The 25,601-nt window shown below is 58.6% G+C and overlaps 2 protein-coding genes across 6 annotated transcripts; both read right to left on the reverse strand.

Annotated features, from left to right (window-relative positions):
- Positions 1-4,392: 4,392 nt before the first annotated feature.
- Positions 4,393-5,050, reverse strand: TREX2 (three prime repair exonuclease 2). The gene is given in 4 exon segments (XM_032620964.1): positions 4,393-4,532; positions 4,535-4,656; positions 4,658-5,016; positions 5,018-5,050. Coding segments are annotated over 4 exon segments (651 nt in total). The 5' UTR covers positions 5,048-5,050.
- A 2,244-nt stretch (positions 5,051-7,294) lies between these two features.
- HAUS7 (HAUS augmin like complex subunit 7) lies at positions 7,295-25,339 on the reverse strand. Of its 5 annotated transcripts, none has more exons than XM_032620230.1 (10): positions 25,217-25,339; positions 24,169-24,275; positions 19,818-19,885; positions 17,297-17,358; positions 14,334-14,425; positions 13,744-13,902; positions 13,533-13,629; positions 12,862-13,086; positions 11,902-12,016; positions 7,295-7,610 (listed from the first exon to the last, which is right to left on the reverse strand). In XM_032620230.1, exons 1-10 carry the CDS (start codon positions 25,313-25,315, stop codon positions 7,540-7,542), a joined length of 1,095 nt encoding a protein of 364 aa, XP_032476121.1. In that variant the 5' UTR covers positions 25,316-25,339; the 3' UTR covers positions 7,295-7,539. The 5 variants fall into 5 exon arrangements, with proteins under 5 accessions (XP_032476121.1, XP_032476120.1, XP_032476122.1 ...); XM_032620229.1 differs by having other exon boundaries at positions 24,160-24,275; XM_032620231.1 differs by lacking the exon at positions 25,217-25,339 and adding an exon at positions 24,939-25,091 and having other exon boundaries at positions 24,160-24,275.
- Between the last annotated feature and the right edge of the window lie 262 nt (positions 25,340-25,601).

Genomic DNA, 25,601 nt, shown 5'->3' on the forward strand with positions numbered 1-25,601 from the left:
CATGTGCAGGTCAGGGGCGCTGCAGCCAGTGGGTCCTGTTCCCAGCCACAGCCACTCACCCAGCAGGGAAAAGAGAGTGAGGACGCAGAAACTGCCTAGCACACCACACAGGACGGAGGCCTCAGGAAAGAAGAGGAGATAAAGGCATCAGTGGTGGGCGGTCACTTTGCAAAGTGTGCGGGTCCATCTCCACGGATGAGGTCATTGTGCTGGAGGGTTTCTGTGTCAAGCTGGCTAGGCTACGGTTCTGTGTTCAGTCAAACATCCGTCTAGATGTCACTGTGAAGGGATTTTTTAGGTGAGATTAACAGGGAAATCAGTAGACTTTGAACAAAGCAGATCGCTCTCCATAATGTGGGCGGGCTGCGTGCAGTCAGCTGAAGGCCTTATGACAAAAGAGGAAGGGATTCTGCCTCCAGGTGGCCTTCGGACCACAACTGCATAAGCTGATTCCATACACACACACGCGCGCACACACACGCACACGCACACACACACACGCACATCTATAGATGTCCTACTGGCCCTGTTTTTCAAGACCTCAGCATGTGACCTTCTTTGCAGACCAGGATTCAGAGGTGGTCAAGTACAGAAGAGGTAAGGTGGGCCCTAATCCAATAGGACTGGGCCTTTATATAAAAGGGAAATTTCTTTCCTATTTGTGGTACTTAGTTACAACTGCCCTAGAAAACTAATGAAGCCCCCCCCCAAAAACCTTAAGCAACACACCCTCAGACCATTATCCAAAACAATTAGAAATACACAATAAAAATGACCACAAAGTCTCAACAACTTGGAAATTAAGACAAACTCTACTATACAAGCAGTAGATGGGTGAGGAAATGAAAACTGAAATTAGAAAGCATCTCCTAATGCAAAGCAAAGAGGAACATTTAATGGCAAACCTATGGGACGCAGGAAAATCTCATTCAGGGCAGAACCGCAGCCTTTGAGTGCCTTAGTTATTCAAGATGGAAGCTGACAAAGGAGGTTAGTGTTTCTCTTAAGAAATTAGGAAAAAAAGAACCAAAAGTGACCCAAAAGAAGATACACAGATGGGATTCATAAAGATACAAGCTGAAGTCCTGTGCGCACGGTGCCTCATGGCCTGCGGCTCCCCGAGGAAACACGTCTCCAGGCTGCTGCTCCAGGCTTCTGCACGGCCTGGTCCAGATTCTGTCCTCGTCACCTCGTCCCTCTGCCTGGATAGTTCTGTTTTCAATCAGGTATGCTTCTGACCACAGCTTCGTCCCCACTGGCAGACACGGATGTGGCTTGTGAGCCAGTGACGCTTCTTGACGAGGGGCAGGTGGCCGGCCAGGGCGAGCTGGAGCAGTGGAGTTGACTCTTTGGGTCTGGCCCTGACTAGAGCTGCCATGAGCAGAGGTGTACGAGTCTTTGTGTGGACACATGAATTCATTTCTCTTGGGTAAATAAATACCCAGGAGTGGAATCATTGGGTCATTATGGTAGGTGCATGTTTAACATCTTAAGGGTCTGTCCCGTCTCCCATCCCCACCAGCACTCAGTATGGCCAGTCTTTTGTATTTTAGCCATTCCAATAGATGTTAAGAGTTCGGGAATTTTGAGAGTTGATTGTTGAACACCGCCATGATTAAAAATTAAATTGTATAACCTTTCATTTAAATTGTATTAAAAAACCAAGGAGATACTCAAAATTCATCATGTCTTATTTCCCGCCTCGTACCCATGTCACAGTGCACCACCCAGAATCTCTTCTCAAGCACATGTTCAATGACGTCACATGAGTAGCCTGAACGTGGCCTGGTGGGAGTATCTACCCCACAGGAATCAGCACAGCCTACAAACCAGGGCAGTAACTACATTGTGAATAGCAAAAAAAAAAAAAAAAAGAAAGAAAGAAAGAAAGAAAGAAAAGAAAAAAGGAAAAACTTCCAATATCAAAAACTACTATCCAGTTCGGCAGAGATTTTGCTCATGTCACCGAGGAACATGCGAGGTTCCGACACACACCTTTGTTGTTTCAGTTTTGTCTTAGATCAGTGAAAATACCAACCAGTGTTTATGTGGGAACCGCACTCAGCCATCAGTTGCAACCGTGGGTCAGGTACAAATACAACAGTTTGTCAAGTCAACTGAAGGGGCTTCGGTGAGACTCAACTGGCCATATGGAATTTAGAAACAGTGTAGCGTATATTTTATTGTATATTTTATATAAATTGTAGATTTTATTTGTAAACTGTGTGCTTGCATCCTTTATGTCAGTACGGTTTATAATAAACTTACATACGTCTGGATGTATCTGTGCACGTGTGTATAGAGACAGAGACAGAGAAATAAATACACCCCACACACGCGTGCGCACACATGCACACACACATAAATAGGCTTACGTTTACTTGTCACCATGTATCAGCACATCACAGCTTTCAGACAGCAGGGGGGCAGGTCCCAGCCTGTCTTCTCGGCGCAGAAGGCACACGGCTTGGCCTGGCCAGTCCGAGCACGGGCTTGGGGAGGGCACCTGAGGCCAGGAGAGCGGGGACTGGTGAGGGAGTAGCACCTGGGCCCTCAAAAGGTGAGAGGGCACGAAACCCGAGACCACAGCGGCAGTGGCCACAGATCAGGCCTTCGACCCGCCCACTCGGGCCTGGAGAGGCCCTCTTGGCCTCAACCGCTCATTGAGTCGGTGGCCGGGAGCCTGCCCGGTCAGATAAAGGAAGCGGGCCCTGCCCGGGCACCAGGGGATCTGAGGGGCCCTGGCCGCCTGCATCCTCACGGCGCCCCTCTCTCTTGGTTCCACCTGCCACAGGCTCCTGGACCAAGGCCCCGCCCTGGCCCTCTCCCGGTGGGTGCTCTCCTGGGGCAGGGGGCAGTGCACAAACCACACCTCCAAACTGTTCCCTGTGGCTCTTTCCCTTATGGCGTAGCCGCCCCACCCCTGCCAGCCTGTGTCCTGGCCACACTGCAGCGGCTCTAGTCACTCTGACCCACTCGGTGTTCCCAGACAGCCCGGTTGGCTCAAAGCTCAAGGCTTTGCTCGTGTGAGTCACTCCTGGTCATGGCTGTCCCACCCCACCCCCGCCCCTTCTCACCTGCTCTCTGCGTCCTGGACAGCCCGCCCCTGCCTTGCCCCATCCTTTGGTGACACAGGTGGGGCCCCAGAGGCAGGTTAGCTGGCTCCCCAGCTGAGGCGGCTGCCGAGAAGCTGACCTCGCACAGAGCAGCCTCGCGGCCCTCCTTGGGCTGTGCCACAAGGCACACGGGGCCCAGAACGGGCTCCTTCCAAGCTGTCGCCCTCAATGCGCCAGCCAGCCACCTCTCCTACACGCTCTGGGTCACCTGGAGCGCGGGGCAGCCTGGAGCCCCCGTGGTACCCACCCCTCATGCTTGACGTGTGCCTTTCAGGCCCTTCCCCAGCACCTCCGCCCTCCCCCCAGACCTACCGTGTCATTTCACCCTGCTGCCACTCGCAGAGCTGGGACAGGGTCTCCAGGAAAGGAAGGAGTGGGGCTTTGCCCCCGGAGGCCGGGGCTGCAGCTCCCTCTTCCCTCTGTCTCCTCGACACAGATTCGGGCCACACAGATGTCCCTTAGGTCCTGCTCGCTGATTTCTTAGGTCTCTGGGGTGACAAGGCAGGGAAGGGGTGATCATCGATGGCACAGTAGGAGACCAGCCAGGGCAGAGGCCCGTGGCTTGAGGTCCACAGCCCCAGCCTGTCGGCCCCTCGGACCAGGCTGTGAACGCCGACGGCTCCCCGACCAGGCTCACCACAGAGATAGGCCACAAGGGGGCAGCCCTGGGGTGCTCTGCTCGTGCCCCTGGCCTGGCTCCCTCTTGGCCCACTCCGGGCAGGGTGTAGGGAGGAGAGCAAGCGAAAGCCAGCTGGTGAGCGGTGGTCAATGTTTATTTATTTTATTTTTTTTTTCGGTACGCGGGCCTCTCTCTGTTGTGGCCTCTGCCGTTGCGGAGCGCAGGCTCCGGACGCGCAGGCTCAGCGGCCACGGCTCACGGGCCCAGCCGCTCCGCGGCATGTGGGATCTTCCCGGACCGGGGCACGAACCCGCGTCCCCTGCATCGGCAGGCGGACTCTCAACCACTGCGCCACCAGGGAAGCCCTGTCAATGTTTATTGAAAGACGAGGTGGAGGGTGGGCGCCAGCGGCAGCAACCTCCACCGGGGCACGGGCCGGGGGAGGGGCCGGGAGAAGGCTCTAGGGCTGAGGGGCGGGTTAGGCCAGGGCCAGGGGAAAGCCTGGCAGGCGCACAGGCCCGCCAGGACGGGCAGCAAGGCACTGGCCCGGGTCCAGCTCCAGGCCACACGGCCCGGCTGAACGGCGGAGGCTGGCACTGCCCTGCCGCAGGGAGTGCGCCTCGTCACCCGGGACAGCAGCGTTACCGAGCCCCTGGCTCAGGCCTTGAGACTCGGGCCGTCGGGTGGCACGTACATGGGCTCGACACGGGCCCAGCTAAGGGCATGCTCGTCAGCCCAGGCAAGCAGCTCGGCGGCGCGGTGCAGAAAAACCATGAGCCGGCTGTGCACGTGGCCCTCGGCTCCGCCTGGACGTAGCGGCGGAAGAGGCTGCCCAGGCTGTAACCCTTGCCGCCCTGGGCCCGGGTGCCATGGCTGTGGGCATGGTCCAGGCCCTGCGGCACCAGCAGCGTACCCAGGCAGCTCCGTGCACAGCAGGGGGAAGTCATAATCAAAGCCGTTGTGCGCCACGAGGCACAAGGGGCCCTCCTGGCAGCTCAGGAAGGCCTGAGGTGTCTGCACCACAGCGCCGTCAAAGCCGGCCTTCGGGCACCTGGCCAGGCCCTCGCTGCTCAGGCCGGTGATCTCGCTGGCCTTGGCAGTGGACGGGCGCTCCGGGCTCCTGCAGAGCGTGAGCTCGTCCGGGACCTGGGGCAGCACCGGGGCGTCAGACTCATCGCGCTTGGGGTTCTCCAGCGAGGAGCGGTGGACGGCAAACGGGGAGATCTCGGCGATCTTGGGGTCCACACTGGGGAGCCCGGTGGCTTCCAGGTCCAAGAAGACAGAAGGTCTCAGCCTGGGGTCCCTTGGACATGGTGATGTTTTCACAGGGACAGTGAAGCCTACAGCTGCCCAAACAAGAGGCACAAAACCCGAGGGCCAAAGAGATGGGGATGCCTGGAGTTGGCCACCCACAGCCGTGCCCATGGCCAAGGTTCCAACCCTTCTGGGTTCACTTCCTGCCACTTCCCAAGCTGGGACCCAGAGACCAGGCCCTGTTACTTCTGTCCAGGATGAGGTGTCCTAGGGGGCTTGTCACCCCATCCATTGTGTCCTTCAGTCCCTCCCCGACCATCCCCACTTCTACCACCCAGTAAACAGCATAAGGAAGGCCTGATGTGCCCAGACCCCGGCCCAGTATACGGACAGGAAGACTATGCCAGGTCCATGTCACTGGGGACTTGGGGAGATGCAGCCCAAGATGGTCACTGACACACAGCGGCCAGGAGCCTCAGGCACACACCCCTGGGGTCGGCTGCCGGGACGCACACAAGAGGGCACCTGAGAAAGCCCTCGCGGTGATCCCCAGCCTCCCTGGCTTGGCCTGTGCCCTGGCACGCGGGTGCTGGCCCCAACCCGGCCCCCCGCCTGTCTCCGGGCCGCCAGCAGCTGCCATGCTGGCTTACCGGGAGCGGGCACTGCTTGGCTTCCTGGGCTGTTGGGCACCCGTCTCCACACAGGCTGCTCCGAGCTGCCTTTAATCTGTGGCCGCGCCCCCCTCCCCCCAGCTGCCTGTCGGGCAACCAGGAGGCCTGAGGCTGCAGGACCTGTGCTGCCAGCTCGCAGCCCCCTCGCTCGCCCACAGCCGCTGGGACACATGCCCCGTGTTTACAGATCGGAAATCCAGCTCCCGGGCCGCAGGCGGGGTCCCAACGATGAGCGAGCAGCGCAGTCCAGGCCGAAGGAACGTGTTGTCACAGGCGCGAGGAGGAAGCCCGAGCCCTCCGCTCAGCCCTGCCTCCCAGTGTGACTTAGGTTCAACACCCAGCCCCAGGCTGGGGCATCTCCCACGGGGGCATCTCCAAGGCACAGCTCCCCCAGTCACCAGTGAGCCAGTTGCCCCTCGTGAAGCTGAAGTGAGCTGTAAGGACAGGCCTTGTGGCTCATCTTCCACCAGGAATGGGAGATGGTATCTGTTTCTCGGACATAATGACCCAGAACTTCTCAGGAGCCTTTAGCAGAGGCTGCCAGGGAAGGAACAAGGGAAGCGAGGCAGGTGGGAGCAGCCCTCCACCGAGCCCTGTGAGAGCGGGGGTGGGGGCAGCCCGGAGCCACCCAGACCCCAGGCTCCGGGGCCTTCCCAGCCCCAATGGCTCAGGCAAGGGTGAAGGGCACAGTCAGAACAGGAGGCGAATGAGACGGCCCTCTGTGATCCAGGAAGCGGGTGACCTCATCCCCGGGACCTCCTCCCAGGGCAAGACATGCCAGCACTTGGCAGTGGGCGCTCCCAGGCCCAGTCTCCTGCCGCAGGTCCTCCAGAGTCCCCTGATCTGTAAAGCTGTCAGTGAACCTGGACTGTGGTGCCCAGGGGCCTGCCCGTCCTCCCACCTCCCAGGGCAGCCATCTAGGGTATGCTCCAGGCAGGCAGGGGACCAGGCCCGGGGGCTCTGGCAGCCCAGGTGGGAGGGGGCCCGGCGCCCAGCCCCTGGAGCCTCCTTGTCTGCAGCAGCCACAGGGGCCTTGGGGAAACGAAGGCGCAGATGCAGGGGCAGGACACCGTGGGCGCAAGCGAGGCGGCGACCAAGCGCCGAGGGATACCCCTCCCCCACGGCCTTCCTCCTGACGCTGGGCTCAGCGAGGCGGGGCCCCACCAGTGGTGCCGGCTCCCGCGCTTGAAGGGAGGGAGGTGGCTGTGAATGGCGCCCTGCTCACGGGAGATACAGAGAACAGCTTCCTGGCCAACCAATCAGGCCACCGGCAAGAATCCCCCAGGCCAGTGCTGGGTGACCTGGGGAGGAAGGAGGAGGAAGCACACGCTCCACTGGCCGCGACCCAGACGCAGCGGGCGCCAGCGGCCAGGCCGTGGGGCAGCAAGGAGACCTCACGGGGCATCCCCAAGGCCGGCCCCAGGGGAGGCAGCGGAACAGGGCGGGGGGCCGGGCGGGGAGCTCTGGCGGCATTCAGCCAGAGGTCGTGACGAGGCATCACCAAGCTTAACAGGCAGTGGCGGTGGCTCGTGGGACGGGCAGGATGGGGCAGACACCTAAGCGGCCCAGGCCGCACAGACGAGGGCAGGATTCACTTGTGATACAACAAGAACTAACACACCACCGTAAAGCAATTATACTTCAAGAAAGATGTTTTTAAAATAAAGTAGGCTGGAGGCAACTTCTTAGAACCTGAGCTTTCTTTTGTCCCCAGCTCACACCGCCCCGCCCCACCTCCGGGCCCTCGTCACGCCCCCCACCAATCGCTGAAGGTACGGAGCACGTGGAGGGCAGCCCCGGGAGCACGTGCAGGGCAGCCCGGGGAGCACGGGGGCTGGCCACTGCCTGGCTCGTCAGGGCAGAGCGCCCTGCTCCCAGGCTACTGCAGGCCATTGGGCAGGCCATCGTTGAAGACCTTGTATTTCCAGGTTACCCCTCCCATTCTGATGGCTGCAGAGAAAAGAAAACAGCAAAGTCAGTCCAGCACTTCCCAGCCCGTCTCTCCACTGGCCTTCCTCAGGTCCCAGGCCCCACCCCCGAGCCAGGAGCCGTGAAGGGAGCCAGGGCCCGGTGAGCACGGCTGGAAGCCCCCGTGGGCGCCAGGCCGAGCCCCAGGCCGGGGTCCACTCGCTTGGCCACGTCCCTGCCCACCCCTGTCCCCGGAGCCCAGGAGCAAGGGCCTGTTCCGATTTTGATGCTGTGTGGATTTTAGTCAGACCAGCAACCGGTGCACACCCGTCCTCTGCCCTCCCAACTGGCATTTGGTCGCGCCCACCCCAAGGGCGACTCTGAAGTCAGGAATCATGCGGTGGGCCTCAGCCACCCTCCCTACTCAGCATCGACACTCCCTCTGGGGACGGTCACGTGTCTCCGCAGATAGGATCTGGGGGTGTCATTTGCCTTTACTAAATCCTCAGGTTTTCCCAACCTCTAGACGCCCCAGCCCCGCTCTGCTCCTGGGGCTCCCCCGACGCCGGGCGCGTCCTCAGCTCACACGTCTCTCCTTTGTTCCGGGCCCTCGTCCTGCCTTGCCTTCTCTTGGCTCAGGGCTTGGCTGGGTCGTGTTGTCTCTGGCAGCCTGGGCCCTGCTGCTGTGTCCCTGCTACTCCAGATTGCAGGAGACTAGGCCTGGGGATGCGTCTTCGGGATCCACCTGCTCTGTACTCAGCCCTCAGCTCTGCGACCTCCGCCCTCCTCCTTCCTTCCTTTCTCCGCACCAGGCCTCTGTGCTGCTTTTCTTTGTCCTCATTTTGTTTATCCGCCCCATTCTTAACTCCTAAGGCTGCCCGCTTGCGCTTCTCCTTGTTGGTTCTTCCTAGTTTCCTAGGTATGTTTGGACAAGATACTATGTTAATTCAACTTGGTCGGAAAGTTCTGTTATCTGAATGACCCATGAAGCCTACTTTTCCAGGTCTTTCTTCTCCCTTCCGTGGTGTTGGTCCAGGCTGGGGAGAGGAGGGCCTCAGAGGCCAGAAGGAGGTGGCTTTCACCTGGCCACCAGCCGTGTCAGGAGCCCGAGCTTGCCATGCATGTCAATCATTTTCCTCACAGAAGAGCAGGCTAGTCTCCCTGGGAGCGCCAATCTGTACGGACCTGCTCTGCTTACGCCCTCTGCTTCCAGCCCACCTGCCACTGTCCCCTCCCTGGGACTGCCGGCCACACAGCCGTGGGGCCGTCCTCTTGGTTGCAGCCTTTTCCCCCCATTGCATCCATCGAATTGTCTCCATGGATTTTGCTGCTTCCAGAAACCTGTTTGTTTTCAAAATGCATTGATATCTTGATGGCCTGGGAGGCAGAAGGGGCTTTGGGTCCGCCCAGTTGAGCCGGTGACGGGTGAATGACGATGGGACGAGCTGCCCGCCCACGTCGCCAAGGCCCTGCCCACACACTCGAGGCCACGGCTCCGGGCGCCAGCCCTGTAGGCGCACCCAGTCCCCTCACTCAAGCCCCTGACTTCAGGTGTGGGGACGTGCGACCAACATAGCCTGGCTACTGGCACCCAGATCGGTGGCCTAGCTTCTTATACGGGGAGGTGAAGTAGCACAGACACACGGACCTCCCACAGTGGCGGGCCCGAGGCCGCACAGACCAAGGCCCTTACTCTCTCAGGTAGACACAAGGGAAACGCCAAGGCCCTTCCAACTGGCCCCTGGTGTGGAGTTGCCAGGGGTCATTTCTCTGCTGTGTCTATAGCCCAAGAACGAGTCTCAGACAACACGAGGAAGCGACACTGACCACGGCTGGGCTGGAGGGCTGAACGGGAAAGGGCGCTCCCCCCTTTGGTGCAGTGCTTGCACTCTAGACTCTCTGGATTCCATGGCAAGCAGACACTTCTCTGCAGGCACAACACAGGGGGGAAGCGGAGGGGTTCACGCAGCTTAGGCGGGAAAGGCGAAGGCTGCCGCTGTCCTGTGAGCACAGGGCAGGTGGCACGCCGTGGAGAGCACTCGTGGTCACTAATGTACTAACGAGAGCATGGGCTGCAAGCACAGTGCTACAAACTACACACACAGGGGCGAGACTCACAGCAACAGCGGTGATGAGGATAAATGTTAGGGTGGATGTTTACATGGGGGCTTCTGCTGCAGTCCAGTCAGAAAGAGACACTCCTGGGTGCCCAGGTATACGTGTGGTGAGTGCGTGCACGAGGCCAAGAGCGGCGAGAAGGCCCGCGAATTCACGCAGACAGCCCCCCAAGGGAGGGCTCGGGGCTATGCGGCCTGAAGCCAGTCCTTGGGGGTGCACTGGGTCGGGGGGATTGACAGGCAAATGCTGGAGTCGCCGTTGCCTCAGGCGGTGGATGAGAGTCGGGGCAAACAGCAGACCAACCAGAAGGCGCAGAAGGAGAGGATGGGAAAGGAGATGCCCACGAGGGCTCTGCAGAGCTCCGACAGTCCTGGGAATCTAGAATGCCACGCGCACGCCCGGGGTTGTGCGGGCACCCGGGAGAGACCTGAGACGGCCCTGAGCCGGTGCCTCTGCTCGGCCTCTAAGAGGGTGGGAGCAACAAGAAGTGCGGAGGCCAGGAGAGTCGTCAGCCACCTGGCCGAGCGTGGATGAGAAACACGAAGCTACGTATACCCAGGGAGCTCAGCAACCTCCAAATGAGAGGAACGCAAAGCGACCCGCACCAAGACACACTATTATCAGACCGCCAAAAGCCAAAGGGCCCTTGCACATTGACGATCAGAGGAGAAACTCTCTGTGTAATACATGTTCACTGGGGAATATGTGCAGGCTGCAGAGCGGGATAAAGAAAGACTAAACGAGGCACGTTCCAGTTCTTAGCCGGGGTTGTGGTTACACAAGTACCGGCTTTAAAGTCATTGGAACTGGATTGAAGGGGAAATATCCAACTTTTCACTTCTCTCTCTCTAAGACTCAGAGAGAGAAAAGGCCATTTTTCTTATCACAAAAGAGCAACAACAACAGAAACCTTTTCTGAGTGTTTTCTTCCCTATGAAAAATAGACTTACTCAGAAAAAGAAGTTTAAAATTAAATTCAGATACAACTTTGCCCCTATCCAACAGCAGAAAGGTTGGAAGGTTCAAAGCCAGCGCTGACGAGGATCAGTAAGATGGAGACCACTGGCCTCACCGACAAGACAGCGGGAGCCCCGCCTCGGGATGGAAGCGCAAATGTCGAAACATGTTCACTGCGACCTTTTTTAAATATTGACGATCAGAGGAGAAATTCCCTGTGTAATACATGTTCACTGGGGGATATGTGCAGGCTGCAGAGCAGGATAAAGAAAGACTAAACGAACTAAAACACCTCTGATTCCAACACAGAGCAAACCAGCGTCCATGTTCTAGCTGAACTCCTAGAAGGGATTCTTCTACATTTTTTTCCCTTTAGATAAGTGAAATCATACTGTATATTTCTTTTTTGTGCGTGTGGTTTTCTTTTGCGGTACGCGGGCCTCTCGCCGCTGTGGCCTCTCCCGTTGCGGAGCACAGGCTCCGGACGCGCAGGCTCAGCGGCCACGGCTCACGGGCCCAGCCGCTCCGCGGCACATGGGATCCTCCCGGACCGGGGCACGAACCCGCGTCCCCTGCATCGGCAGGCGGACTCTCAACCACTGCGCCACCGGGGAAGCCCCTGTATATTTCATTTTTAACCTGCATTTTCCTTTTAGCATTACACGATACACATTTGCTCATGTCAGTATTGTAAATCCTGCGACAGCATCGTGTGGAACGGTATAAAACTAAAAATGACCTACAGGGTCAGTAGTAGAAAATGTTAAGTAAATTATAGCAAATGCCTGAAAGGAAGTGTCTGATGATTAAAAATGTGACTTCAAGAACATGGGAAAACGCTTAAAATGAGATCCAAGGGAAAGAATATAATAGTGTACACATGTTGTAATTTTACTCACCTTACACAAAGAAACAAAAGATGATGAGAGGAAACGGAGTAGAGGGAAACAGACCGAAATATTAACACCGACCATCTCTGGGCCACCACATTACGTAATGTTTTTAGTTTACCTCTGCACGTCTTTACGTTATCCCAATTTCCTACAATTAATGTTTTTATTCTATAATCCGTCAGAAGAGTTTTCAAGGGAAGGAAAACCTTAAGCATTGGAAAAAGAAGAAGAAAAGTGAGGGGCCAGTCCCCAAATGAGGGTCAAGCACAGAAGGAGGCAGGCACTAAGCCGAGGTGCACCGTGAAGGCCCTGTCCCTGCCCACCAGACGGGTGGCCACAGCCACAGAAAAGTGGTGACCACGTACCGAGATTCATCACAGAATTGTTGCTGCCCCAACAGATCTGCTTGCCCTGCTGCTGCTTCGCCATCCGCACGGCTTTCACCGAGGTGTCAGTGACCTCCACGACCGCTTTCAACAGCTGGGAGGGAGGGAGGGAGGGAGGGAGGGGACTTGTGGGTTTGAATGCTGGTGGTCTGACCCACAGAAGGTATCTCCTGCTTCCCACCCAGGTTGACGCCAAACATGTGCGTCCGCCCACCAGCCCAGGGTGGGGGCAGGTCTCCCAGCTGGAGAGTCACCCATCAGAGCTCCCCAGGCTAACTCCCTCCCCCCCGGCCCAGCGGGGACGCCACACTATCACGGACCCCATCCCACACTGAGGCCACGCAAAGCCAGGGTCACGGTGGGAAAAACACTGTCCCAAAGTAAAAGGGCATTTCTGACGGGAGAGGACTGTGCCCTAACTCAGCCTGTTGGTAGAACTGCAAAGGACAAGCTGGTCAGAGGTTTGGAAGTCTAGGAGCTTTTTTGTTAAAAAAAAACCAAGGCCAGCATCATGGAAGCCCTGAGCACGTGTCAGAGTTCCACGCAGCAGCGCGAGGCCACTTTTCCTCATCTGTCTGAACCGGGTCAAGGGCACAGACAGGCAAACATCTGTCTATCTGTCTGGCATAGTTCTTGGCCACACAAGAACGAACAGGCTGTGATACATTTGGGTGTTTCGTGAAGACAGAGTGAGGCCAATACAGGGACAGAAGCTGGAGGCGGGACGAGGGTCTCCCACATTTAGCTAGGACCCAGTGCAGGCCGTGCAACCCGGGGTCTTGGCTCAGTTGGCACTCCCCTCCATGGCACCGTGAGAAGTGCCTGCCCCAACCCGCCACCCACTCGCAGGGAGTCCAAGCCTGTCCAAGCCCTCAGGTCCCTCACTGGGGGCTAGGGTGGCGCCTGGGAGGGAGAGGGAGGGGTGAGGGTGATGCTTACTTGGCTGCATGAGGTCAGAGTCTGGTACACGGCCTGGATGATGGGGCCGCACGGGCGGAGGTTGGGGCCTGGGCGCTGGCAGCAGTCTCCCAGCTCATCGTCGTAGACTTGCAGGAAAGCCACGATGAGCTGCCGGAAGTCAGAGATGACCAGGCGCAGCTTCTGGTCTAGGGTGCTGGCGTCGGCCCCACCCACAGCGGCTCCTTGCTTGTGCTGCGCAAAGCACTGCAAAGCCAGAGGCGGAGGGTCCCTTGAGGCTGCCCTGCCTGTCACGGGGCACCAGGTCCCTAACCCACTTTGTGAGGCGGGGTCTGCCGCCCACTCCATGCTTCCCCAAACTGGGAGACAGACAGAAGACCAGAGGCCTGCATGGGCCTCAACATCCTCCTCGCGACCTCAGTAACGAGGCTGGGTCCAGGGCTGCGGGGAGGGCCACACGCCGAAAGCCCACCCGAGGACGGTCCTGTCCACTCCTCAAAGAGCCTCCCCACTCCTGCCTTCACGGAGCCTGAGTACCCATCACATTCTAGAAACTGGTGGGCACCCACCACCTCGCTTAGGCCTCCCGACACACTCATCGTAAAGATGGGGTGTCTGAGGCTGGGGTGGGCGACGTGCCTCGCCTTGGGACACGTAGTGGGGCCCCTGCGCCCCTACGGCCGGCGCCTCACCTCCACCCTGAGCGACTGCAGCTTCGAGGCACTCTCCTGCAGCTGCCGGGCCAGCTCTGCCACCTTGTCGTCCTCTGACTCGATGGAGGGGCTGGCCCTGCAGGGAGAGAAGGGGGGACACTTCTGCCCTGTGCCATCACGGGCACTGGGGCACCTGTGGGCCACGCACAGAAGGCTCTGTCCCAGGTAACAGACCGAGTGGGGCGTGTACCTCTGCCAGGCGTTGCTCTGCTTGTCGAGAAGTGGCTGCACACCCAGGGGCCACACATCACACTCGGGGCTCAGGAGCGTCTGCAGGTGGGGGCTCAAGAAGAACTCCCCCAGCAGCGCCTCATTCTTCTCCCTGGTGTCCTCGAAGTGCTCTTTCACACTGCAAAGGCAGCCCCAGGGCCACGCCATCATCGGCCAGAGACCCAAGAGGCCAGATGAGACCAGGCAGAGAAGCCAGGAGAAGGCATCTCCTCCAGTCTCCGAGAGCCCACGCACGTGCGGAGACACTGCGGGTGCCCACCCTCCGCCGGGGTCAGCCCACGTTCTCCGAGGCCCGCACCACACCTTCATGCCGACAGCCTGGCACCTCGGGTGGCACCCCGGGTGGCACCCCGGGGTGGGGGTGGGGCTTCCTGCCTAGGCTTGCGGCCCACAGCTCCTGGGCCAGGGAGCAGCCGCCTCTACGGGAGCGGGGAGCGGAGCCCCAGCCGGAGCTGTGCCCGGGGCTGGGCCCCTAGCCCCTCCAGCTCCAGACGGAGGACCCAGGGTGCCCACCGGCCGTTCCAGGGAGGGCCCGTCCCGAGCCTTTACCTGCGGCAGCTGGAGCCTCCAACAGTCAGGCTCCGGACCACGTCCAGCAGCTGGTCCATGAAGCGCAGCTGCTTCTGGGCACAGGCCCGGCCCTGGGCAGGAAAGGCCACATGCACTCACTGGCCAGGCATGCCACGTGCCCCCAGCCCGCAGCTGGCCCCTACCCAGCAGCGTCGTGGACTGGCCTGGGGCCCCTGGCACAGCAAGACAGGCCATGGCTGTGGCCTGTGCCGAACCCACTCCTTGCGGGGAACAGGAGCTCGTCCCCAAGGGGCGGCAAGCAGCCAGGCCTTACAGCCAGGCTTCCCAAGTGGCAGCTGACTCAGCCCCCTACCCCAAAGGCGGCTGGGACTCCCGGCAGGGAGCTGTCCGGCCAGGAGCTCAACTCCTTCCTCCTTCCAGAAAGGGGAGGAGGCTCACGGCTGATCCCCACGGTGTAAATACAACCTGAGGGGCCCAGCCTGCTCCCTAGAGCCCTGCATAAGCAAGGATGCTGGGAAGTAAGTTGGGCCTGGCTCTCCGCTCGAGCTCCTCGCTGGCCTGCCCTGACACACCGCTATTCTGGGGAACGCACCAGAATGATGCGCTCAGCCAGCATCACCGGTGACTCAGTATAAAGCCCTCCAAGAAGCACCTGCATTTAAAGCGGGCTGAGAGCTCGGTGCTCTGTGACCACCTAGAGGGGTGGGAGGGGGAGGGTGGGAGGGAGACGCAAGAGGGAGGAGATGTGGGGATATCTGTATACGTATACCTGATTCACTTTGTTATACAGCAGAAACGGACACACCATCGTAAAGTAATTGTACTCCAATAAAGATGTGTAAAGTAAATAAATAAATAAAGTGGGCTGAGAGGGAGAGGGCTGAGAGGCTCCTGGTGGCATCTCAGGCCGGGCAGCCCTGTGTGGGGAGCAGATCTGGGGACAGGGCCACATTCTGCTATCATGTTTGCAGCTCAGTTCCCCGTTCACGAGTCTCACGGCTGCGGCTGCCTGGCTCTCGGCTGTGTAGCCACGTTGACAGGACCAGTGCCTCCGGAAGCTTCTGGCATCTCCACCTCCTTGCCCTCGGCCTGCCACTGGCTGCTCATCACTACCTCTTGTTGACTCATTCTCCCAGCCTGGCCAAACAGCACTGAGCCTGAATGATACACCTGAGGGGCAGCCTGGGAATAGGAGGTGGGAGGTGGAACACTGTCTAGACAGAGGAAATCCTGGGCCGAAATATGAAACCAAGTGCCACTCAGGATCTCACAAAGCCTTGACCAGTGGCCAGGGTTGCGTGCCGTCCCCTCCTCAACAGACCCGGCTCCAGGAGACCCCCCCAAGCCCAGGAAAGGGTAAGTGCCCCTCACAGCCTGTACACTGAAAGCTGCAAAACATCTCTAAGAAAAACTAAAGAAAACCTAAACACGTGGAAACACAGCCCATGCTCAAGGATAGGAAGAGTTAATATGGTGGATGGTAATACTTGCCAAAGTTATCACATGTCACAATTTCCTACAAAGCTACAGTGATCAAGGCAGTGTGGTACTGGCGTAAGGACAGACATATAAACCAATGGAATAGAATAGAGACTCCAGAAATAAACCCTCACTTTTACGTTAACTGATTTTCCACAAGGATGCCAAGGTCTTTTCAATGGTGCTGGGAAAACTGGATAGCCACATGCAGAAGAATGAAGTTGGATGCGTACCTTACACCACACATAAAACTAACTCAAAATGGGTCAGAGACCTAAATATAAGAGCTAAAACTATAAAACTCTTAGAAGAAAACACAGGTGTCAATCTTAATGGCTGGATTTGGCAATAGAGTCTTATATATGAAACCAAAAGCACAAGCGACAAAGAAAACTAGATAAACCGGATTTCAGCAAATGCTAAAAACCTTTGTGCTCCAAAGGACACATCGAGAAAGTGAAAAGACAATCCACAGAATGGGAGAAAATATTTGTAAGTCAAATATTTGATGCGACTCATATCCAGGATATATAAAGAATTCTTACAACTCAATAATAAAAAGACAAATAACCCAATTAAAAAGTGGGCAACGGAAGCGAATAGAGACTTTTCTCCAAAAGATATATAAATGGCTAAAAAGCACATGAGAAGATGTTCAACATCATTAGTCATCAGGGAAACGCTAACCCTTCACACCCACCAGGATGGCTGGTGTCAAAAAGATGGACAAGAACAAGTGCTGGTGAGGATGCGGAGAAACTGGAACCCTCGCACATTGCTGGTGAGGATGTAAACAATTGTAAAATGGCGGCTCCTCAAAAAGTTAAACAATTCCACTCCTAGCTATATACCCAAGAGAACTGAAAACACGTCTTCTGTCAAAAACATATAAAGAACAGTCACAGCGTTGCTTATAATGGCCAAAATGCGAAAATAATTCTTTCAAATGTTCTTTTTAAATTTTAAGGGTAGGTGGCAGGGTCTCTTTGACTGATATGGGGGTGGATTAGGCCTGTCTCTGCATGGAAGCCCACGGGTGGGCAGCACATGGGGGAAAGTGCAAGGGCTCAGGAGCCAGAAGCCTGGGTTTGAGGCCAGGCTCTGTCACTGGGTAACCTTGAGAGACTTGTCTGTCACCTTCCCCATGAGATGGGGCTAAGACAAGTACCTCCCGCCAGTGTGGGTGTGACACTTACTGGCATGTAAAGTACTTACCACGGTGTCGGTGTGTATGAAGTCATCCACCAAGGACAGGATGTGCTCTCTGCCCCTTCGGTCATCACAAGCCATAGATCCTTCTCGGCCTCCTCAGCCACCCTCCCCTCTCGGCCCTAGGGATGGCTGGGGTCTACCCAAAGGAATCCTATGGGTTCCTGCCCCAGGGGGCTAAGGAGCGGGGACTGTGGGTGCTAGCTCCTGGGCCTGAGGGAAGAAAGCCCTCCCATGCCCACCCCAGCGTCACCGAGGCCCCCGGCCCATGGGGACAGAGGGCCTTCTGTTACCTTCAGGAGCTCGTGGTCATCCAGCCCACACAGCATCAGCTCATGGCCCAGTTTCACCATCTCTGTTGGAACACAAGGACCCAGTTACCACAGACACCCACCCAAACAGGCAAGGACACCACACACCCATGCAGGGTGCCGAGTGCTTCCCTGGTAAGGGTGCTCCTGCTGTAGCGCCAGCAGGCCCAGCGCCCATGAGGCCGGGTTGGGCCTGCAAGACCCAGGTATACAAGGATGCAGGTGGAGGACACGCCAGGTGCCAGGACTGCCTCTTGCTGTGTGACCTATACCCAGTCACTGCCCTTTCCTGGGGGGCCAGTTTCCTCACCTGAAATAAGAGGTCGCACTCAATGCTCTTCCATATAGGGAACTCTTGCTTCTAGCAGAAGCCAGCCAGCTGCCTGAGGAGCCCACAGAGGCCAGGGAACCTTCCAAACATGCTGTGTGTCACCGTTTCAGAGACCTCACCAAGCCAAAGCAAAAGGAACCATCTCACATTTGTCAATCTCCTGCACACCTTTCATGCCAGCATGTCCCTTCATTTTGCTGGCAACCCTAGGAGACGGCAACCCTTTCGTCTCACAGATTGGGAAACTGAGTCCCTGCACGGTGCAAGGAATGCTCGGCCACGTCTTCCAGGGAGCCCTGGGCATTTTCTGAATAACCATCTGATATACGAAGAAAGGCCAGAACTTGGAGCCAGAAAGCCTGGGGTCAATGCTAGCTCCATACCCCCTCCCCCCAGCCCTGCAGCAATGCCCTTACCCTCACAGCTCCCACCCTCATATGCCTCAGTGGCAGGACACACATCTGCTTTGGAAGGTTTGGTGCTAGAAGCAAGCAGAGCATCCATGTGAAAGCATCAGTCATCCTGGAGACACGGTACAAATGCCAGTTATACCCCCAGCACATGTGCTCAGCCCACATCCCTTCACCCCAAATCGTTGCGTACGCCCTGGCCCCCTCTCACTTAGCCCACATCCGAGCCTCATCGTGGCCAGACTCGTGCCCTGTTAGACCCAAAGGCAGGCTGCAGCCCTCCTCAGAATAAAGGCCAACATCCTTCTGCGGCCCACAAGGCCTGGCCTGATCTGGCCCCGTGGCCCCTCTGACCTCATCCCACCCCTTGTCCTCACTCTACACTCTACATCAGCCACCCCGGCCTCCTGGCTGTTCCTCCAAGCTGCCAGCCACACACAAGCCTACCTCAGGCCCCTTGCGCTTGCTGTTCTCCTGCCCTGAACGCTAACCTTCCTGATACCTGCCTGGCTCCCTTCCTCCCTTCCTGCGTGGCTCTGTTTTTTTAAACAAAGGCCTTCCCCAGCCACCTTGTGTCAACAGCTCCACCCTCCTCCCAACCCACCCGAGCACCACCTTGCCTTCACCTGGCTTGTTTACGGCGCTTCTCGCCATCTGATGCACTGAGAATTTGGCCGCCTTCTGTGCATGAGCTGTCCCTCCCAGCTAGCAAGTGAGCTCCGTGAGAGCGGCACGATTCACTGCTGCACCGCCAGCACCTAAAACAGTGCCGGGTGCACAGTGGGTGCTCCATAAACACCCGTCACGTGAATTTGTGGCTTCTAATCCCCCTACCTGTCCCGGTTTCTCCCAATTATACTCTTTCACAAGCACTCGTGTCTACCACCTGCTCTGCCACTCAGCGCACTCCCATGGGGTGGGCAAGGCTGAGAACCCACACTTTACAGAAGAGGAAACTGAGGCTGGGAACGGAAAGGGCCAGGGTTGGCACCTGTGCATGCATGTGTGTTAGAGGATTCAGGTGTGGCCTGATGACCAGGCTCGCCTGGCCTCGACACGGTCCCATCAGGAGGAAAGTGCTGGACATGACAGTGCTGGGGAGAAGGGCAGGCTCCAAGACACAACCCCTGTTCTTCTGGCCCACTGCAGCCTCGGGGACAACTGTCCCCAGATAACTAACTTGGCAGTGCCAGCAGCGGCACGGGTCAGGAATCTGGGGTCCAGCTAACCCACCCTGGAGCTGGTGGGGGGAGGGAACACAGGCCCCTGGAAGGATGGACCTTTGGAAACACTGTTGTGTGGGCGAAGAGCCAGCCACCATCTTGAGGACTGCAATGCACTCCCCTTTACCTAATGTTCATTGCTGGGTTAAGGACAGTTTCTGCCAAAAAACGATCAAAAAGAAGCGGTTCCAAGATAAGGCCCCACAGACCCACAGAGAGCTGCCCAGTGTGCTCCCAGGAATGCCTCGTGTCGCGTGCAGACACACACACCAGTGCAACGTGGACGGACCGCTGGTGGCGTCGGCAAGAATGGCTGTCTCTGCCCCCAGCACCTCCGTGGATGGGCTGGCAGGGTCTCCTTCACGTGTGCAAGGGAGGGTGGGTCCTAGCAGGCTCTGGTAATATCCACGGAGTGCGCACCATGCAGGAGAAACCACCAGTCCAATGGGAAATTCGCGACCTGCTAAGGAGGCCGTGCACCAGGTGGGAATGGCCCCGAATCCGCCATTCAACACGAGACTCCCACAGCGGAGACCCACCTTGGATCTTCACCTCGGCTGAGGCCCGCTTAGGTGAGCTGAACCTGTCTTGCCAGGAGGGACAGACTCTGCAGGGAAAGAGCAAAGCCAGTCAGGCCTGAGTGGGCTGCAGGGGCCCCTCATACCCCTCCTTACACATGCTCTCAAAAGCGAATCTTTGTGCCTAGGTGCTAAATACCACTGGAACACTCACTTTAAAATGGATAATCTTATGTGATCTCAACTCCGTAAATTATCAGAGAAACAGAAAACCAAAATATTTCTGAACGCTTACCTCAGAAATGTGAATGTGAATACCGAAATTAAAATTCTCACAATAAGGCTTCCCTGGTGGCGCAGTGGTTGAGAGTCCGCCTGCCGATGAAGGGGACGCGGGTTCGTGCCCCGGTCCGGGAGGATCCCACGTGCCGCGGAGCGGCTGGGCCCGTGAGCCATGGCCGCTGAGCCCGCGCGTCCGGAGCCTGTGCTCCGCAACGGGAGAGGCCACAGCAGTGAGAGGCCCGCGTACCGCAAAAAAAAAAAAAAAAAAAAAAAAACTCACAATAAAAGACATGAAATGACTGCCCAAGAGAAAACACTGAGTTCCTCAGAGCACTGAGCTCTTTATCAGGAGGAAACCGGGGGCTGGCTTTTCTTGAAATCATGGCGCAGGTCTATTTGGAGGATGTCCGAAACGGCCTTCCCTGCTCTGGCGTCCTTGCAGGCCTGGCTTGGGCCCCCTCTCGCACCTCTACGTGTGTGTCTGCCCTTCTCCGCCTGCAGCGCTTTCTTCCCGCCCAAGCCAAGCACACCGAGTTGGCTCCAACTCATCCCATGAAGCCCACGGCTGACATCACCGCCCCAGGGAAGCCAGGGGCGGGCTGGACATGCCTGCAGCCAGCTTGGCATCCTTCCGTCACTGCGGGGCCTGGGAGCTGTCTTTCCACTGCGCTCTGACCACCCAGACTTCAGGCTCACCGAGGCCAGGAGCTGACTTTCTGTTATGTGTTTCTAGGCCCTAACGTGGCAGCCAGCACTGAAATGGTGGCCAGTGGGCATTAACGAATGGATGACCACAGCCCCATGTCACAGAATAATCTGCCATTAGTAAATGCCCATGCTTAGCTCTCTCAACAGAGGGGATGTTTCTAAACTAACATAAGTTAACAGGAGATGATGCTACCCCAGGTCACAGCTTTGAGCCATTCGAGGGCTCCTAGCGTGGGCTCTGGGGTCACAGTCCCAGCCTCCCAGGTGGGGAAACAGCAATCCCAGCTGTCCCCCTTGGCTTGGTGGAGCCCCAGCCTTGATGATACCACACAGATAAACGGGACGGTGGCCACCTGTAAGCATCTTGCCTTGAGATGCCAAGCTGATGAGCAAGACCATTTCCAGACACAGAGCACATCCAAAGGCAGTAAGGGGTGCAATACACTGGCAGGCGTCACAAGTGACACACAGCACAGGCCTCCCACTGGGTCTCTTCCACGAGAGGGGTGCAGTCTGAGCGCCGCGTCCCCAGCCCCAAGCTCCACGCCTGGCACAACACCGAGGCCATGGGAACTTCGCTCCAGCTGCTTGCCAGGGAGCCCCAGGATGACTGGGGACAGGACCCCGCCCTGCTATGGCAGTACGGGGGACCAAGCCTCAGCCCCAGGGACCTGCTGACTCACTCGTCATGGTGGGAGAGGGCAGGGTCGGTGTTCGGTGGAAAAGGCTCACTGTTCGTTCCCTGTCTTCCCTGTTCCTTCCCATGCCTCCAAAGGCCTGCATCCCAGGTCACGCCTGCCCCAACTACGCTGGGGCCCTGGAAGCGAGTGGAGCCACCCTGACCCGACCTGAGGCACCAGCCGCCCCGCCCCCCTCCCTTGCAGGACTGCAGGGAAGAGGGGGCGGGGCAGCCACCCGTTCTGCCAAAGAGGGCTGGGCGAGTAAGCGCGGGAGGAGGAGCCCCCGCTGTGTGAAAAGCTAGGAGGCTGGCCCTGGGCCTGGTTGCTAGGCAACCTTCCCACTCACAGAGCACCAGAGAGCAGAGAGCGCTCAGTGATCCATCAGGCTGGACCTCAGCAAACCACTTCAACACGCTAAAGAATAAATCCCCGAAAGCCTGAGTGACCTCACTCAGAAAGGGCTTTCATTAGAGTTGATTTTCCTGAAGCAGCAGGGAGCAGGGCAGAAACTAACGGTGCTCAAGGCCTTGAACGCAAGTACAGCTCTTCGGGAGCCTTAACCTCAGCAATCTAGGGGCCCCACGGCTCTGCCCCGCCCGTGCTGAGGGCCAGCTTGGCATAGAGGACCCCAAGAGCCACCACGCCCAGCCCCCCAGCCAATGCCGCGTGCAGTTTCCAGGTTCCGCCCAGACAGGGGTGAATAGGTGGCCCTAAAGGAGGCTGAAGTGGTGAAGCCACGTGCAAAGAAGCCAGCAGGAAACTGGGAGAAACCGGACTGTGCAATCCTCTGGCCACCGAAAGGCCTACGGCACTTCTGCCGGCTTGGGAATCATAAAAAGCAACCGGACATTCCCTGGTTGCTTCTTAAAAGGATTCTGTTTCTTGTATTTAAAAAAGCACTGGGCTTCCCTGGTGGCGCAGTGGTTGAGAGTCCGCCTGCCGTTGCAGGGGACGCGGGTTCGTGCCCCGGTCCGGGAGGATCCCGCGTGCCGCGGAGCGGCTGGGCCCGTGAGCCGTGGCCGCTGGGCCTGCGCGTCCGGAGCCTGTGCTCCGCGACGGGAGAGGCCACAGCAGTGAGAGGCCCGCGTACCGCAAAAAAAAAAAAAAAAAAAAGCACTGAAAGCACCTGAGGACTGCAGCCAGAGGCTCTCACCCATGCCCCCTACGGCCAGCAGAGGGACCCAGTCCCCAGCTTCCACCTGGGCCAGGCAACTCTGGGCTGCCTCCCACAGCCTAAGACCTGACTCTGGCCTCCCTCCTCCTGGGAGCGTGTTCAAGACCCCCGAACTAGCCCAGGCCATCCCCACTACTATCTCTCCTCCCAGGTCCCTGGACCAGGCGCTGGTACCTCCAGGGCCAACAGTGCCTGTCATGAGAGCCATTGCCATTCCAAGCCAGGCTCCTGCCATCTTTTCCCAGCCTCCTTTGCAGCAGCCTCCGTTACTGGTCTCCCTGCCTCCAGCCTCTCCCCTCCAAATCCATCCACCACAGGACTCCCAAGTCACCCTGCCAAAAATGCCAATTTCAGTATGTCACTCCCCTGGTCCCGTGCCTGTCCTGCCCAGAGCGTAAAGTTCAAAGGCCTTCACGTGGCTTGGAAGGCTCCACATGAGCTGCCCTGGGCTGCCATTCAGGCCACTGCTGCCCGGCTCTCCCTCCCACACCTTGACTCCCCGCTCTTGTGGAAACGAGTGCCCACCATGTCTCGTTCCCTCCCAGATCAAATGCCACCTCCTCCCTGCCAAGGTCCACAGCACTCAAGACTGCAGAGGTGCGCCCAACACTGGGATCAGTGCCTGAGCCTCTGTGGCCACTAAAGTCCCAGCTCCTTGAGGACACCCATCCGTGTCTGAGGCACCTGGAATGGAACCCCAGTGAGCATGTGTCTGTGCACCTACTCGTCACCCCACAGCCTGGAGCATGTTTTACATATGTTCAACGCTGCACTGCGACCTGAGGCTGATGGCGGGGGTGGGGGTCCCACCTGGTGCCTGCCCTCCAGCAGCTCCCAGTGCTCTGGAGAGCCAGACAGGGCAGCAGGCCAAGACCCAGCCAACAGGCTGAGGGCTCTGGCAGGGGTGCGCTCAAAAGGCTGTGGGTGTCCCGAGGAAGGAGGAATACGTTTTGCCCTGGGAACTGGAGACTTCTTAAAAGGAGACAGGACGTGTGAGCTGGGTCTTTGAAGGCTGTATAGGAGTATGTGTGACATGCAGAGGCCTGGGCAGGCTTTGCTTCCCTTGCACGGTGCCAGGCACACACACCCAGCTGCACCTTGACCCAAAGGACTTGGAAATGGGGTCTTGGCCCTGCCTGCCACTCCTCGGTGGCAAGACCTGAGACAGTTCCCCACTCCAGCCTGACCCTCAGCTTCCCAGTCTGAAAATGAAAGGACTGAAGTACATCATTTCCCAGGTCCCTGCCAGCTCTGAAACTAGTAGTTACAGCAAGAAAAAAACGCTCAGAAGCCAAGCTCAGCTTCTGTGAGGCGGCAAACAGAGGAGCTGAAGCATTTCGCGGGGCACTTTCTTCCCAGATCTGAGCACGGCTTCACTTCTTATCTAAGCAGCTGCTCTCACAGTGACGGGGGATGGAGGACAGCTCCTCAGATAAAGAACAAACCCCATCTTCCCCCCAGCGGGTTGAGTGGTGCCCGTGTACCCCAGGGGTGGGGGAGGAAGAAACCAGGCTGTTACCGTGCATACATCCACTCCAGGATTTCCAAGCGGTACTTCGAGGGGCTACACAGCAGTTCCTGAATGGTCTTTGGTTCTGTGATATAAAGACCCTGGAGGAAGGGGCAGCTGAGGTCCTAAGCAAGGAAAGGGAAAGCCAGGAAGCTTTAGAAAGCCAACATCAGCGAAGGGCTGAAACGCACATCTGCAGTCAGGCTCTCAGCGCACCTCCGTTCACGCACGTTCCCGGCCGCCCAGCACCCACCAGGCGGGTCACACACACCCCACCACCCCTGCCGGGCGCGCCCGGCACACTGGCAGCGCTGTCGATCGCGCCCAGAGTTCAGTCCCCCTCATCCGCGGCTCCGGCCGCCCGCCACTCCCCCTCCTTTACGGACGCCCCCTCGGAGCGCAAGCGGTAGTTTGACGTGGTGGCAACTAGGGGCTTCGGAGAGATTCCGATCCCGGCTCCAGGCTGTGGGAGAAAAGGGAAAGGGGAGGGAAAGGGCCGACGGGGCCGATCGCGGACGGGAGGGAGGTGTCGCGGGGCGGGGGGGAGAGGAGAGGGGATGAGGGGAGAGCCGGGACGGGGTGGGAGAGGGGAGGGGCGCGCGGGTAGCGGCCCGGGACCGCTGCCTGACCTCGCGGGGCGGGCCTCCTCACCACCGCTGTCACGGGCACTGGCCGCTGACTCGGAGGGGGAGGCATGGACCCCGCCCACCTGTCTCCCCCGGACCCCGCGAGCTCCTCGAGTGCCGGGCCTGTGGCCCCCGATCCCCGCCGCCCGCCCCTGCACTCACTCCGCGCGCCCGGCCGGGTCTTGCAGCGACAGAAGCTCAGGTGCGGTAGGCGCAAGGCGCCTGCCTGAAGTACCAGGCAGTACCAGAATGAAGGCCTGGGGCCGCCCAAGGAGCCAAGAAGGACGCCCCACAAGCCTTCCCCCGCAGCAGGACACAGGGCGCAGCCTGCAGCGGCGACTGGGGCGGCGCGCCCGGCGCCGCCGACTTCCGCAGCAGGCCCTGCCCGCCCCGCCGCCCGGCCCCAGCCGCCCCGGGGCGGCTTCTCGGCCCCGCAGCACCTTCAGCTTCGCGAAGACCTCCACGGCCGCCTCGAACATGCTGTCGTCCCCCTCCTCCTCGTAGCCTCCGCAGCCGCCGCCAGCACCCAGCAAGGCCATGTTTCGCGCTCGGAGCCGCGCCCCGCCCCCACGCCCCAGGCTGACTGGCCGGCCCAGCTGCCAATCAAGCGCCAGCCGGTGCTCCTCCCGCCCGCCCGCCTTCACCGGGGCCGGGAGCGGCCCAGAGACGCGGCCCACCCCTCCCCCACTGCGCCTTTCCCCTGGGCCGCGGCTCCGCCCAGGAGGCTGACCTCAAGGAAGGGGACGGAGCTGGGGCTGGCGCTCAGTAGGCCGCCCTCCCGCCACCCTCCCGCCCGCGGCCGGGGCGGAGGACTCGGCCGGGAGA

The sequence above is a fragment of the Phocoena sinus genome, chromosome X (assembly GCF_008692025.1).
Source record: "Phocoena sinus isolate mPhoSin1 chromosome X, mPhoSin1.pri, whole genome shotgun sequence".
NCBI classification, from domain to species: domain Eukaryota; kingdom Metazoa; phylum Chordata; class Mammalia; order Artiodactyla; family Phocoenidae; genus Phocoena; species Phocoena sinus.

Bases quoted from the DNA above. Each gene is read 5' to 3' on its own strand.
- HAUS7 (XM_032620229.1), bottom strand. From the start codon at position 25,315: ATGGCCTTGCTGGGTGCTGGCGGCGGCTGCGGAGGCTACGAGGAGGAG. The intron at 17,359-19,817 runs GTGGGTCTCCGC...GTGTTCCAACAG, and splicing joins AGCCGAGGTGAAGATCCAAG to AGATGGTGAAACTGGGCCAT. The intron at 7,611-11,901 runs GTACGTGGTCAC...TTTTCTCTGCAG, and splicing joins CAATTCTGTGATGAATCTCG to CCATCAGAATGGGAGGGGTA.